At 38.6% G+C, this 16,051-nt stretch overlaps 1 protein-coding gene across 6 annotated transcripts in view; it reads right to left on the minus strand.

Annotated features, from left to right (window-relative positions):
• The window catches only part of SLC25A21 (solute carrier family 25 member 21), a 553,178-nt gene that overhangs the window by 14,648 nt on the left and 522,479 nt on the right, over window positions 1–16,051 (minus strand). For all 6 annotated transcript variants that reach the window (XM_061394952.1, XM_061394951.1, XM_061394950.1 and 3 more), the window contains one exon: window positions 14,820–14,984. In XM_061394952.1, the coding sequence (XP_061250936.1) occupies window positions 14,820–14,984 (165 nt within the window). The remainder of the gene's footprint in view (window positions 1–14,819; window positions 14,985–16,051) is intronic.

A 16,051-nucleotide genomic window follows, 5' to 3' on the forward strand; every position in this document is an offset into this window, starting at 1 on the left:
AATTTCCATACTACCCTAAATGATCTTCAGATTCAATGCAATTCCTGTTCAGTTCAATTCAGTTCACTTGCTCAGTCATGTGCAACTCTTCGACCCCATAGACTCCAGCATTCCAGGTCTCCCTGTCTATCACCAACTCCTGGAGTTTGCTCAAACTCATGTCCATCGAGTCAGTGATGCCATCAAACCCTCTCATCCTCTGTCATCCCCTTCTCCTCCTGCCTTCAATCTTTCCCAGCATCAGGGTCTTCTCAAGTGAGTCAGTTCTTCGCATCAGGTGGCCAAAGTATTGGAGTTTCAGCTTCAGCATCAGTCCTTCCAATGAACACCCAGGACTGATCTCCTTTAGGATTAACTGTTTTGATCTCCTTGCTGTCCAGGGGACTCTCAAGAGTTTTCTGCAGCACCACAGTTCAAAAGCATCAATTCTTCGGTGCTCAGCTTTCTTTATAGTCCAACTCTCACATCCATACATGACTACTGGAAAAACCATAGCTTTGACTAGATGGACATTTGTTGGCAAAGTAATGTCTCTGCTTTTTAATATGCTGTCTAGGTTGGTCATAACTTCTCTTCCAAAGAGCAAATGTCTTTTAATTTCATGGCTGCAGTCACCATCTTCAGTGATTTTGGGGCCCCCAAAAATGAAGTCTGTCACTGTTTCCACTGTTTCCACATCTATTTGCCATAAAGTGATGGGACAAGATGCCATGATCTTAGTTTTCTGAATGTTGAGTTTTAAGCCAACTTTTCTACTCTCCTCTCTCACTTTCATCAAGAGGCTCTTTAGTTCTTCACTTTCTGCCATAAGTGTGGTGTCATCTGCATATCTGAGGTTATTGATATTTCTCCTTGTAAATATTTCAATAGCATTTTTCATAGAAATTAAAAAAAATACAACTCATATGGAATCACAAAAATACCAAAAGTAGCCAAATCAACCTTGAGAAAGATGAATAAAAGAGGAACACATTTCCTAATTTCAAAATATATTGCAAAGCTACGTTAATTAAGATAGCATGGTGCTGACACAAAGACAGACATAGAGACCAATGGAACAGAATAGTAAGCCCAGAAACAAATCCAAGCATGTAGTAAGTGTAAGTGCAAATGTTAATCACTCAGTTGTGTCAACTCTTTGTGACCCTGCCAGGGTCACAAAGTCCATGGAATTCTCTAGGCAAGAACACTGGAGTGGGTAGCCATTCCTTTCTCCAGGGGATCTTACCAACCCAGGGATGGAACCTGGGTCTCCTGGACTGCAGGCAGATTCTTTACTGTCTGAGCCACCAGGGAAGCCCAAGCATACATGGGCTTGGATTTCCCACCAGGAAATCCAAGCATAAATGGTCAATTAATCTTCAACAAAGGTGCCATTGGCCTTAGCAATGATTTCATCAATATGACACCAAAAGCACATAGACATGTGGGACTATGTCAAAAAACTTCTGAACAGCTAAGGAAACAAAAGAGTAAAATAAAAACTTATGGAGTGGGAGAAAATATTTGCAAGCCATACATATGATGAGATGTTACTATTAAAATATATAAGGATCTCCTATAATTCAATACCAAGAAAACTAATAACCAGATTTAAAGATGGGTGAAGGACTTGAATAGACATTTTCCAAAGGAGACTTACAAATGGCTGGCAAGCATATGAAGAAACGCTCAACGTCATTAATAGTCTGGGAGATGTAGATAATCTGGGAAATGTAAATCAAAAATACAGTGAAATCTCATTTCACATGTGTGACGATGGCTACTATAAAAAAACACAAAAGACATGTGTTGGTGAGAACACCAACCTCACCAACCTCTCCAATGTGGAAACACTGGAACACTTGTACATTGTTGACAGAAATGCAAAATGATGTAAGCTTTATAGAAATCAGTATAGAAGTTTCTCAAAAATTAAAAATAGAAGTATTATATAATCCAGCAACCCCACTTCTTAGTATTTCTCCAAACAAAATGAAATAAAAATCTCAGAGTAATATTAGTACTCCTATATTCATCATTGGAGCTTCCTGGGGGCTCAGTGGTAAAGAATTCACCTGCAATGCAGGAGATGTGGGCTTGATCCTGAATCAGGAAGATCCCCTGGAGAAGGAAATGGCAACCCATTCCAATCTTCTTGCCTGGGAAATCCCACGGACGGAGAAGCCTGGCAGGCTACAGTCCATGGGGTTGCAAAAGAATCAGATATGGCTTGTGACTAAACAACAACAACAAATTCATCATAGCAGTATTCACAACAGCCAAGATACGTATACAACCAAAATGCACATTGACAGATAAATGGATTAAAAATGTGGTATATATATACTGCTGCTGCTAAGTCGCTTCAGTCGTGTCCGACTCTATGCGACCCCACAGACGGCAGGCCATCAGGCTCCCCCGTCCCTGAGGTTCTCTAGGCAAGAACACTGGAGTGGGTTGCCATTTCCTTCTCCAATGCATGAAAGTGGAAAGTGAAAGTGAAGTCACTCAGTCGTGTCCGACTCTTAGCAACACCATGGACTGCAGCCCACCAGGCTCCTCTGTCCATGGGATTTTCCAGGCGAGAGTACTGGAGTGGGGTGCCATTGCCTTTTCCAGTGGAATACTATTCATCTTTACAAAGAAGGAAATTCTGCAATATATAACAATATGGATGAACCTTGAGGGTACCATGTAAAGTGAAATAAGCCAGTCACAGACAAATACTGCATGATTCCACTTATATGAGATACCTAAAATTGTCAAATTCATAGAATCGAAGAATGGAACAATGGTTGCCGGGGGTGGGGGAGGGGGAAATGAGTTACAAATCAACAGGCATAAAGTTTCAGCTAAGCAAGATGAGTGAGTAAGCTCTAGAGATCTGCTGTACAACGCTACCTACAGACAACAATAATAAATTAAGCATTTAAAATTTGTTGTATGTAGATATCATGTTAGGTGTTTTTACCATAATAAAGTAAATTAAAAAAAATTATGGTAAAAAAGGTCACCTAGCCTAAGTAAAATATTTTTGATAGATCACATATTAATTATGTAAATGGATATTAATGTTGATAAAAAATCTATTCTGTTACTAAACATTTTCAACTAACTTCCATAATTTGTTCCAACTCTCATCAATCAGTAAACTTCCTTTGTTCCTAACCCACATTCCTCATGCATATGCCTAAGTTATTTTACTCCAGTTTTTTGCTCCCTTGCAAGGGCAATCAACTGTCACCATTCTCAATGTAATTCATCGTGACTTAAAAGCCATTACTGCAATAACCTTTTATTCCACATGGTTAAAAATTATACTTCCTCTCAAATATTTGAGCAGTAGTAGTAGTTCCCTATCTATAGATGAGTTTTATTTTTTTCCTCTAAATATTTTCTAATTTTCTCATAAAATATGGGACTTTAAACTGGAGCTGAGTAGCCTCACATGTTAGTGGCTATCATACGCATTGACTTCATTTTGTGATAGCAATGCAAAGTCCAACATTCATAATTTTCAAACATTATTTAATTCCCCTGCAAACCTTTTAAGGATAATGATAACATTTCATTTAACAAATAAGAAAACTGAGATACAGAGACAGGTATAATTTGTCAAAGAGACATGGCTAACTAGTAAGTATCAGAATTGGGAATTATATTCAGGTCTCTTATTAGAATTCTCTGGCTGTTTTCTTCACATTGCAATCTTGGATTAAATGCAGAGTTAAAGAAATATGTTTACCAGCCTCTGTTTGGGAAGATCAATGAATTTTCCTAACAGGACATACTGTTTATAGACTCCACAGCTTGACAAGAGACACTGATTTAGTTGTTTAGTTGTTGCTCATATCGGATTCTTTACAACCCCTGGAATGCAGCACATCAGGCTCCTCTATGCTCCACTGTCTCCTAGAGTTTGCTCAAATTCATGTCCATTGAGTCAACAATGCTATCTAACCTTCTCATCCTCTGCCATCCCCTTCTCTTTTTGCCTTCAGTCTTTCCCAGCATCAGGGTCTTTGCCAACGAGTTGCCTCTTTGCATGAGGTGGCCAAAGTATTGGAGCTTCAGCTTCAACATCAGTCCTTCCAATGAACACTCAGGCCTGATCTCCTTTAGGATGGACTGGTTGGATCTCCTTGGAGTCCAAGGGATTCTTAAGAGTCTTCTTCAACACCACAGTTCAAAAGCATTAATTCTTTGGCACTCAGCCTTCTTTATGGTCCAACTCTCATATCCATACATGACTACTGGAAAAACCATAGCTTTGACCATACAGACCTTTGTTGGCAAAATGATGTCTCTGCTTTTTAATACACTGTCTAGGTTTGTGATAACTTTCCTTTCAAGGAGCAGTGTCTTTTAGTTTCATGGCTGCAGTCACCATCTGCAGTGATCTTGGAGCCCAAGAAAATAAAATTTGTCACTGCTTCCGCTTTTTCCCCTTCTATTTGCCATGAAGTGATGGGACCAGATGCCATGATCTTAGTTTTTGAATGTTGAGTTTCAAGCCAGCTTTTCCACTCTCCTCTTTCACTCTCATCAAGAGGCACTAATTAAGCGATCCCTAAACATTGGTGGCAGTAATGTTCCACAACCAAGTGGGAACATAAGACTCAAAATAGTTAACAATCAACACACTACCTATTTGTAACTAATTTAACCATCTAATCCAAACATACAGTAGTAAAGACTGTACCAATAATTTAAAGCAATGGCACTTAAGGAGTTAATATTCAGAGAGGCAAAAAATATCTTGATCAAGAGAAGCATGTGCCTCCTTTTTTAACCTTCCCTGGCAGGGACTCTGATGCCTTGGTTAGTGACTGGCCAACTGGCTGCTTGCTTGATAAACAGAGAACCTTCACCCATCTCACAGGCCTTTATGATTAGGGTCTGGCATCTTCAAGAAGACATTCCACACAGAGGTATGCCAGATGGAGGGGGTTAAGGAAGATGGGAAAAGCAGGATTTGTTAGCTAGTGAGAACTAGGGGTGGTGAGGGAGACTGGCAGAAAGCCTGCTGCTTCCTACAAGGCAAGGCTGAGCAAATTGCAGTGATGGGCTTCTCATTTAAGGGAGTTCAGCATGAATATATACATTCAAGTCCACTCTTAGAATCCTCCTACCTCATGTCAACCCAAATCACATTTCCTTTGCTGCAATTCACTTACCCTTTAATTCCTCTTGGTACCACACCAAATCTGAATTCCTCTCTGATTTTAGTTTTGAGTCATTTTTACAGAGTTCCTAACGACCCAGCTTAAAGTCACTATACCCTGCTTCCTCAGACAACCTTAGAATGAGCACCCTGACAGGACCATTCTCTGTTCAGGACTGGCCTTGGATGATCCTAGAGTGGCTTTCATGTTGCTTGTCAAAAATTGCTAAACTGGGTTTGCCATTTGAAGAACTAAAATTACTGTTTAGAAGTGACTAAAAGAGAATGCTATAAAATGCTTTGGATAAGAAAATTAAAGACAATATGCTAGTCCTACAAGGAGTCGCATGATTTTTGGGGTATCATAAAGTATTTCTTTGAAGAACTCTTTTATTCACCTCCCTCCTCCTGCAGTGGGTAAGGAAACTTTTTGATGATGTGAATGTTATGATCATAACAAGAGCAATTCAAAAAGAATTGAACATTTTAATAAATCAATTAATTAGTGATTAGATTACATATAAACGTGGTCAAAACCAATTTTAATATATCAATCTCACTATTTCTATAACTTTACAGATGGTCACATTAATTTTCTGCTTAATTCCATCCCTTTCATAGTACATCATCATCAATAATTGAAGGGTGATCGTGATGGAGTCCTTCGTTTGTCAAGGCCACAAGTAAGAGGTAATACAAACATAAAGCTCATGATGTATCCTCATAGAAGAAACAGCAGAAAACCCAGTCTGGTAATAAATTTCACTCCAAAGCCCAGAGCCTCTTAAAGGAAGGGGCTGTGCCATGTCACATTCATTCAGGTATACTGGACCTGACACATCATAGGTGTCTAATAAATGCTGTATCTCTCCTCTGTAAAGACATAATACACAAAGAACCAAGGTCTCAGAAGCAAATTGCAAAGGAGGTACCTACACAAGGCACCTGCACAACCACAAGGCAAATAATAGCAGCTTAGCACTGCCTTCCCACAGCTGGCTGCAGCTGTCATGAAAATGATGTGGTATGTCGAAATAGTTGCCTCCTGGTAACTGAGCAAGAAGGCAGACTGAGTGAGAGTGAACTGCCTTTTTGTTTTTTTTTTAAAGAAGAAATTTGCATGTTAGATATTGTTAGTTTCAGTGAATGCAAGTCAACTAAAGTCAGCTCTCAGTATGCACCTTTCATTTTCTCTAATCTTGGCTCTCTTTTGTTGTTTTGTTCATAAACTTTTGTTGTTTAGTTCATAAACTTTGACAAAAACATTTTTCCCCGATGTTATGGTATTGGGGTGTCTTGTCCCCCAGTGAAAATACCTCTATTTGAGCTTAATTAAAAGTTACAGTTGTTTCCATTCACAGATATCAGAAGAATCTATTACAGTGTTTGTTTTTTCTTCATGTGAGATAATTTGGGGAAATGCTAGCTCCTCACTCCACAGAAGGTCATTAAAATGAGATGATTTAATTGATAAGCATTCTTTAAGGAATGTGGAATATTCCCAAGATCCTATCCTTGTAGGGCTCTGGGCTTTGGAATGAAATCAAAGTCTTGTTAACTCAACATCTGATTGTAGCCATTCAGAAAATAGCCATGAAAATTCCTTTCCCCTCCTAAGATAATTGTTTTTTAAAGGGTTGTGATTTGTAAAATAATTGTAAAATAAAGGTCTTGCACACATAGCCAGAATTATAAGATACAGACAATGTCAAAATGGGTTTGGGTTTAAGAATAACAGTTATCACTTTATTATTTCATATATATATATACAGACACATATATACATACCTCTAATATCTATTATTTATAAGTATCTCTCATAAATAAATAAATGTAGAGAGATAATACCTTCTGAGAGTCAATTATATCACTGAGGATTAGCATAAAAAATGCAGGAAAGTATTAATATGTTTCCTTGGGAACCCAGTAGAACTTTTCTGTTTTTGTGTATTCTATTCCTTGCCTTAATAAAAACACTGACCCAAAGGAAAACCAAGGAAAACTAACAAACCAGGATCCCAAAACAAAATTCTAAATGTTGAGAAGTCAGGACAAGGACACACTGAGATGCTTTGAGGTGGAGTTGGGCACATGATCAAGAAGATGTCTTTGAACCAAGTTTACTTCATGAGGTTCTACTTCTGGACTTCTATACATGAGACTTTCCCATACCCGTTTAGTTGCACTAATATGACATGCCCCCTCAGTTAAATCACTGAAGGGGACTCAACTGCCTTACCACCATGACTCAAACATTCTGGCCAGCTATCCTCTGCAGCTTCCACTGCCTCCGTCCCCTGGTTCACCCCAAACCAGCCACCCTCCTCCTCCCCATGCCTCTTTCTGCTTCTGTGCACTCACATATTCTATTCTCTCTGGTGTCTGCTCATCTTCGTCATCTTGGCCTGACTAAGCCTCATCCTTGAGCTGCAGCCTAAACATCTCTTTTGAAGGAAAGCCTTTCCTATATTCTCACCCTACCCTGCCATGGGTCTAATTAGGATCTTTGGTTGAACATTCCCACAGGTTCATAGTTGTCTTTCATGGCACTTATCACAATTGCCACAATTCAGTTCCCTGTATAATGACTTGTTTATTGTCTGTCTCCTTGACTAGAATGTAAACCCCATTAAGGCAGGAGCAGAGCTGACAGTGAGATGGTGCCCGGCCTCCAATGATAGATGTGCCATGAATACTTCTGGAATGAATGAATAGAAGGCACCCACTGAGAATCTAAAGCCACTTGCACCTCATTTCCATCCACTTGGGTGGTACCTGACGGGAAACTTTTGGGCCTGAGGTTTATTTAAGAAAGTGCCTGAACCCCTGCCCTGCTCCCCTCCCCCAGGCCCTCCTCCCCCTACAACACATGCACCACCGCCACCCCCCCAACCCCGCCCCAAGGGAGTCTGTGAAAACTGCCAATGAAAGATACCACTTTTTACCACAGAATCTTGTCACATGTCCTGGAATTTTCTAGATAATATATACTTGTAGTTTTACCCCAGTGGTTACCAGAAAGGAGAGTTGTTCTTAATGAAACTTTAATGCTCTTGGCCTTCCCATTACCGGATGATTGGTAAGACTAATGATCAAGTAAGAGAGAATCAGAAAAATAAATGGTCATAAATTAAATCCTACTATGATCTAATCCTACTGAGATTCTTCTTTTCAAAATATAAACAGCTCTGTCTAAGTTCTCCTCTGGAACCCAAAGGTGCATTTGTCATTCTGCTCAGTGCACACCTTAGGGAAGGACAGAGCTCTAAATCATGAAACCAACACATTCCCACATTTCTTCTGATAAACTGAAGTGTGTCTGGCACCACCCTCAGACTTTCTACAGAATTTACAAAACAAAGAAAATGTTAAAAATCAAAAGAGAAACATTTGTGTTACTTAAAAGGCAATCTTTTCTGAATATTACCTTATGAGAAAATAAAGTGTTTGACTTAATGCTGTCCATAGTAAAACGACCACAGGGACAGGTCTAAATGGTTTATTAAGTAAGAAAGATTGAACTTATGAAAAATTGTTCTCTCCTAGAATATTTCTAACCCACACATGTAATTTATATTATGGCAGAATTCAACACAAAAGGTCTATTGTTTTTGGCAAAACAACCTGCAAACACGCTTAATTAGGATGCAAACTAAAAGCAGTTAATACTGTTGGCAGCCATGTGCTTTAGACAGCAGTTTCTACTCTTATCATTATTTTACTTATGGAAACATAGGAAAAGCAGTAAACATGGAACTAGAAGACAAAAGTTATCAAAGCAATGTAACATTTAAGTTTTAGGATTCCCATTTGTGTGCCACCATCACAAATAAAATGCTTTGAACACCCTATCTAGGAATGAAAATGAAATAAATTGGTTTTGCAATGAAAGCTTACCTTCATTAATATTTTAAAAAGATGTCAGTGTTTAAAGTAATCAATATGTATTTCTAGAAGGCTTTACTTTGAGACGTGATGGCCTCTTTCTGAGAAGGGATAATTCTTTATACTGACATTGCATTCCATTTACTGAAAGATGAAAATGAATGTCGCCATTAAATGAATTCCATGGTCACTTACTATTCAAAGCAAACATTTCTATTGTAGCCATCTATTCAATATCTTATAGGAACATCTACGTTTTCAAACTGGTAATGCCCAGCTCTTCCAGGGTTATGTCTTATAATTCTTTGTTTCTATGGATCAGAGACTAAGGAGGTGAAAAGGGAGGACCAGTTTCCAGGTCTGAATGGGGTAAAAGTGGAATCTGGTTACACTGACTGGATAGTCTACCAAGTTCACTTATTTAAATTTTAGTAACCATTTTAAAGTGACAGTTTATGTGTGACACAAGTCAAGGTAAGATGCAGATGTAGCACTACAAGGAATAGCAGAACGAGTTCTCCCTCCGGTTCTTTCCTTCCCTCTGCTGTATGCTGCTGCTGCTGCTAAGTCACTTCAGTCATGTCCGACTCTGTGCGACCCCATAGACGGCAGCCCACCAGGCTCCTCTGTCCCTGGGATTCTCCAGGCAAGAATACTGGAGTGGGTTGCCATTACCTTCTCCGCCCCCTGCTGTATACCTTCAGATGGATTATGTCAGTAACCTTCACCTTGGGGCCTTTACTTACTGTTTCTATTTCCTCACCTGAAAATGTCAGTCATTGTGACAAGGATCAGGCAAAATCATGGAGTTTACAAAAATGATTTTAGTAGTACAGAATGGCATAGGAGGTCAGGATATCTCAGCGAAACATGAAAAAGGAATCTACCAGAGATCATCAATCTGAAGAACTAAAGTTAAAAACTTCAGGGTGGATATCTGACCTGAGTTATCTGAACTCACTGTTTCAAGTTCTTATTTTAACTCTGTAGACACAGAGTTGAATAAAATGTGAAAAAGTTAACTAGGTACTCTATAAGATTATATTAAAATTTTCACTGATTTATTTCCTATTATAAAATTTATACAGGCTTCTTGTAGAGGCTTCCAACAGCTCAGAATGCTATAAAGAAAAAGTACTTTTCCTTCACTCTGCTTTTTCTTACACTTCCCTCCCCGCCAACTTAACACACACACACACATGCACACGGCTCTTGACTTCCACTCCTCAGATATGATCATATGGACAGTTTCTTATAAAATCAAATACTTTGAAAATGGAAAATATTGGTAGACAGTTTATAAAGTTTAGAAAATATTAAAGAAAAATCTAGAATTATCTCATGCCAGTCAGAGTTGGTGAAATCTCAAATTCCCTTGGGACAACAGAATGAACAATTTCTGGGTGAGGAAACTGAAACAACAATCCTGTAAACAAACTGTCCGGAGTGTATGGCTGGAGCCGTCCTAGAGCGAAGACGGAAAAAAGCCTTCAAGGAACACCACCTCCTCCTCGTGGTTAACAACTTGATGACGTTCTTCAACATGTTTTAATGATTATCATACCTTCCCCTGCACAAAGCATTGATTTATTATGGTTTAAATTTAAAGAATACTGGTTTCCCAGTTCTGAATCAGGCTTAGATTACAGAACACATAAAATCAATGACTTTGTTCTAGGCAAAAAACCCCTAGAAAACAAAACCCACAACGAACCCCACAGTGTTCATTTAAGTGCAAAAGGAACAGTTCTGGGGAAAAGCTCTTCACACTGTTCTGCATGCTGACTGTCTCCACTACCCTCCTCGCTGCCCTACTTCTCCCCGTCCCTGTCAGCAGCAGCCCCCACGCCTAACACTTCCACAGCACCTTAAAATTCACAAACTTCGCTTGCTATTTATTTTAATCCTCAAAACCATTTTGTCAGGTAGAAAGAACACTCTTTGCTTTTCAATTTACAGATTTAAAATACTCAGATGCTCAAAGCGTTACAGTGATTGGCCCATGATCATTCTCCAGAAAATGAATGTTCAAGTGCCTGTGCCTCTGTTTCTGCTTTGCAAATAAGATCATCTATACCACTTTTCTAGATTCCACATATATGCATTAATATATGATATATATGGATACCAAGGGGAAGGACGGAAAGAGGAATTGGGAGATTGGGACTGACACATACACGCTATTGATATAAAATAGCTAACTAATGAGAACCTGTATAGCACAGGGAACTCTACTCAGTGCTCTGTGGTGACCTAAACGGGAAAGAAATCCAAAAAAGAGGAGGTACATGTATACATATAGCTGATTCACTTTGCTGTACAGTAGAAACTAACACAACACTGTAGGGCAACTACACTCCAATAAAAACTAAATTAAAAAAAAAAAAAGTATGCTCGCCTTGGGTATACCGATGACGTCTGGCTGTCTGTCTCCATCTTAGGGCCCTCCTCTCAAGATTCCACACGCAATCACTGCCTCAATGTCTGTACTTTGGAGTTCAAAGGTAGTTAAATCAGTTTTCCAGGCTCAGGAAATAATTTTTTCCCCAAATTTGTTCTTTTTCAATGGTATTCTTTCCCAATCAATGGCACCATTATCCTTCTAGTTGTTCAAACCCCAAACCTAGGAATCATCCCCACCCACCACTCTTTTATCAACACGCACACAGACTCCATCACCACATCCTACAGATTCTGGCTCAAATCGACCCACTTCTTCTTGTCTTCACCATGAATACTAGTTCATGACCCCCGCATTGCATATAACAATCATTTCCATGTTATACTCTGTCTTTTGCTCACTACCCCACTCTACCCATTTTCCACGCTGCAGCCAGAATTATCATATAATTCCCCTGCTTAAAATCTTCTGTTGGCTTCCCAGTGCTCTTCAGATAAACAGAAGAATCCTTCGTGTGGCCTATAAGGGCCAATATAATCTGAACCCTGTGAACTGGCAAGATAAATGAGTTCTTTCCATAATTTCAGAATACTATGATGTCTTTTAACTAATAAATACATGTTTAAGCTTCTGCTTTTTTCACAACGTGTAAAATTTAATAACTTAAGTGTATTGATTAATTGTTAAATGAAGTTTGTATTTGTGGACTTTTTTAAAGCATTAGTAACATACAGTCAGGCTTCCCAGATGGCTCAGTGGTAAAGAATGTGCTCATCAATGCAGGAGACTTGGGTTTGATCTTTGGGTTAGGAAGATATCCTAGAGAAGGAAATGGCAACCCACTCCGGTATTTTTACCTGGGAAATCCCATGGACAGAGGAGCCCGGCAGGCTACAGTCCACAGGGTATCAAAGAGTCAGACACAACTGAATGACTAAACAACACAACACATAATCATATATAAATCTTATTGATCTTTCTGAAATTCTTCCTTAGATATAACCAAATTCATATTATTATGATAATATATGCATTAAAATAATGCACAAGTAAATGTAATGAGATATATATTATTTATATAATATTTGTAAATTATATCATTCATTTCATTGTGTGTAATTTCTATTTGCTTCAAGCCTTTGGATAGCTAGAGAAAGAGGTATGGACATTTCTCCCACATTGTATGAATCACTCAGCTCAGAGTTTAAAAAAACATCAGCTTCACGGGTGTGTGGCTTGTGCAGTTGCCCAGAGCCTGCACTTAGAGGAGCCCCATGCTTGGTTTATTGCTCCACAATTTTTTGTATGCATGCTCAGTCATGTTTGGCTCTTTGCGATCCCCTGGACTGTAGGCCACCAGGCTCCTCTCTCCATGAAATTTTTCAGGCAAGAATACTGGAGTGGGTTGCTATTTTACTCTTCCAGGGGATCTTCCCAACCCAGGGATCAAACCAGTCTCTTGCATCTCCTGCACTGGCAGGCAGATTCTTTACCACTAGCGCCACCTGGGACACTACGGTTGCTGTCTTAAAATTGGGTTGTTTTTTTTCTGTTTTTTGACCTTACCATGCCAGTATGCAGGATCTTAGTTCCCTGACCAGGGATAGAACCCATGCCCCTTGCAGTGAAAGCATAGTGTTTTAACCACTGGACTGCCAGGGAAGTCCCTTGAAATTCTTAGTTTTTTAAAATTAATTTATTTTAATTGGAGGCTAATTACTTTACAATATTGTATTGGTTTTGCCATACATTGATATGAATCAGCCATGGGTGTACATGTGTTCCCCATCCTGAAGCCCCCTCCCTCCTCCCTCCCCATCCCATCCCTCAGGGTCATCCCAGTGCACCGGCCCTGTGCACCCTGTCTCATGCATCGAACCTGGACTGGCAATCTATTTCACATATGATAATATACATGTTTCTATGCTATTCTCTCAAATCATCCCACCATTGACTTCTCCAACCCAGTCCAAAAGGACTTAATTTTTGAACGTTTTCATTTTGCCCTGGGTTCCACGGATTATTTAGCCTGTTTCTGCTAAAAGCATTTTTTTAATATATTGAAAGTTGAACTCTCTCATGTCATCCAGGACCAAAGTATTTATTGCACTCTATTTCTGTATTTCATGAGCCCAACAGGAGAAGGACACTGAGGACCGCCAGTGTCAGAACTGTCACTCATTGGGGAAATCTATCTATTCTGTGGTTATTCATTGATTTCAGATGAACAAAACATGAGCTTATGCTAAATAAGTGAGATTTCTGGTTAACAATTTTGGCTAATGCGTGAGACAATGTCAATGGAAAGTTAATTGGGAACATGCCTTGGATTTAGCTGTTACTTGGAAGATCCCTTGGAGAAGGGAAAGGCTACCCACTCCAATAGTCTGGCTTGAAGAATTCCATGGACTGTATAGTCCATGGGGTCACAAAGAGTCAGACACAACTGAGTGACTTTCACTTTCACTTTTTGAGATAAGTACTGACCTAGATTAAAAGGGCTAACTGGAAAAAAACAAGTACAACCAACATTACTTTACCAAATCAGGTGACAGCCATATCAGGAATATTTTTATGCTTTATAAAAAGTTCTTCAATATTTTTGTACTAGGCAAAATGAAGAACTGAACTCCTGTGGGAAAATACCTGCATGTGAAAAATGTTTCCCCATTTGGTGCTTCCAGAATTACATATTTGATTGCAAGCAAGCACTATGATGGTGGGAGAAAAGTTTGTGATGCTGTAGTGAAAGATGCTCATTTTAAATCACATGATGTGCTACTTTTATTTTATCAAAGTGGAAAGGCTGCTGACATACGTGAGTTACTGTTAAAAATTATTATTGTTATTTCATGTCAAAAGTGAATGATCCTAGAAGAGTTAATTTAATACTTACCCTAATTAACTTAGGAAAATTTTAAAATTACTATCTATATAAGATTTAAATTTTAGGCTGATAACTTTCTTTCATAAACTCAAAACGTATTTAGACTATGAAAATTTCAACTTTGAAAAAGTTATACTTCTGAGATAAAAATTAAGTAATAACAGTTTCTAGAAATTCCTATTAGTGATAAATGTGAAACATTCAGGTATAATTGCGTATTCTTCAAGAAGAATAATTTTGGTGTCAGACTTGGTTTCAGAGGTCTGCTTTGCTCTTTATTATGGGACTCTGGGCAATTTACTTGATCTTTCTAACTAAGTTTTAGTTTCTGAATTCAAAATAAAGATAACAATACTCAGTGAACAAGGCTGATGTGAGGATCAAACTAGGTAACAGATGTAAGAGTTCAGCACAGTGACTTGGAAGGATAAACACTACCTATGTAGCTACCATCATTGATAGGATTTTTCCTCCAGGATTTGAACCTATGAAATAGTTACCTTATTGACAGGAATAATGTTTTTGACATTGAAGTAGAAGCCAAAATAAACCATATTGAAAACTCCATGACGTCCCAAAGTTGCTGTAAATCCTTTGTTGAGGCCTCCGAGTCCCAAACCTTCCTTCTTAATGATGTGTCTTGCATAACTCATGGTGGATGGTTGCTGAAGGAGAGAGGAGCAAAGCCAGAAAGGTCATCTTTGGGACCATGAAACAGAGAAAATTACCATTTCAGCTTCCCTTCAAGCCCAGAATTTTTAGGGACCTCCTCTTCCAAACATGAATTATCATGCCTAGATTCATGCTTTTTAAAATTAGGAAACCCCAAATGTAAACAAAATTGCATGCATGACAACAGGACTTAAAAGGAAGATTGTTGGTGAAGAAAAAATACCTTTGGTGGAATTAGTGAAACTAATGTCAGATAATGACTAGCATCATTTTCAACATGTCAATAGTTGCATCCAATTCTGGATCATCCACACTAATGGAGGGGATTAGCCATGAAGATAAACTAGAAATCCATAACCGTGCATAATCCAAAAGGAATGTATATTTGGCTCCTGAATCCAGTATATTTACCTTCCTAATTATGTTTTTCTAAAGCCAATGTTACAATTAGCCTTGATTCCATTGCCTCAATAGTTTAAACTGGCGTTAGGTTAGAAATCAGCCATGGATAAATAGCAGTTGATTGTAGATTTCCTCAAGAAAGTGGGCAATTAGTGTGTGTAACACTTGCTGTGATAAATGATAAATCAATGGTGTTGAGAGGACTGGGTTACTTTTAATTTACTTCTTTCTAGCCTTTGACTGATTACCCAAGGTTGAAATACCTTGACTGCTAGAATCCAGTCTATGCTCCTTTTGGAAATTGCTAAAGAAATCACTGCAGTTTGCTCTGAGGTTTATAATTCATTACAATACAATTACAACAATTCACATGAGTTTTTAAATAAGGTTGAGTGACTGTTTCCTTTTTTGGAGGTACAGCACAAAGGATATCTCTCCCTCTTAAATTTTGAATACTGAATAGCAAATAAGGGGAAATGTTCAGCGTTTAATTTTCTTTTTTTTTTTTTCCCTATAAGGCAAGCACTGACATGACATTTGTTTGAAATTTCACTGGAGCAGGTTGCTGGAGTGGTCATGGCAGTCTGATGTACTTACTAAAAGTGTTTTCTTACCATATGCAATTAAGGCTGTGTCAGCCAAACAGAACAGGACAGAT

This window comes from Bos javanicus, chromosome 21 (genome assembly GCF_032452875.1).
Source record: "Bos javanicus breed banteng chromosome 21, ARS-OSU_banteng_1.0, whole genome shotgun sequence".
In the NCBI taxonomy this organism is placed as follows: Eukaryota; Metazoa; Chordata; class Mammalia; order Artiodactyla; family Bovidae; genus Bos; species Bos javanicus.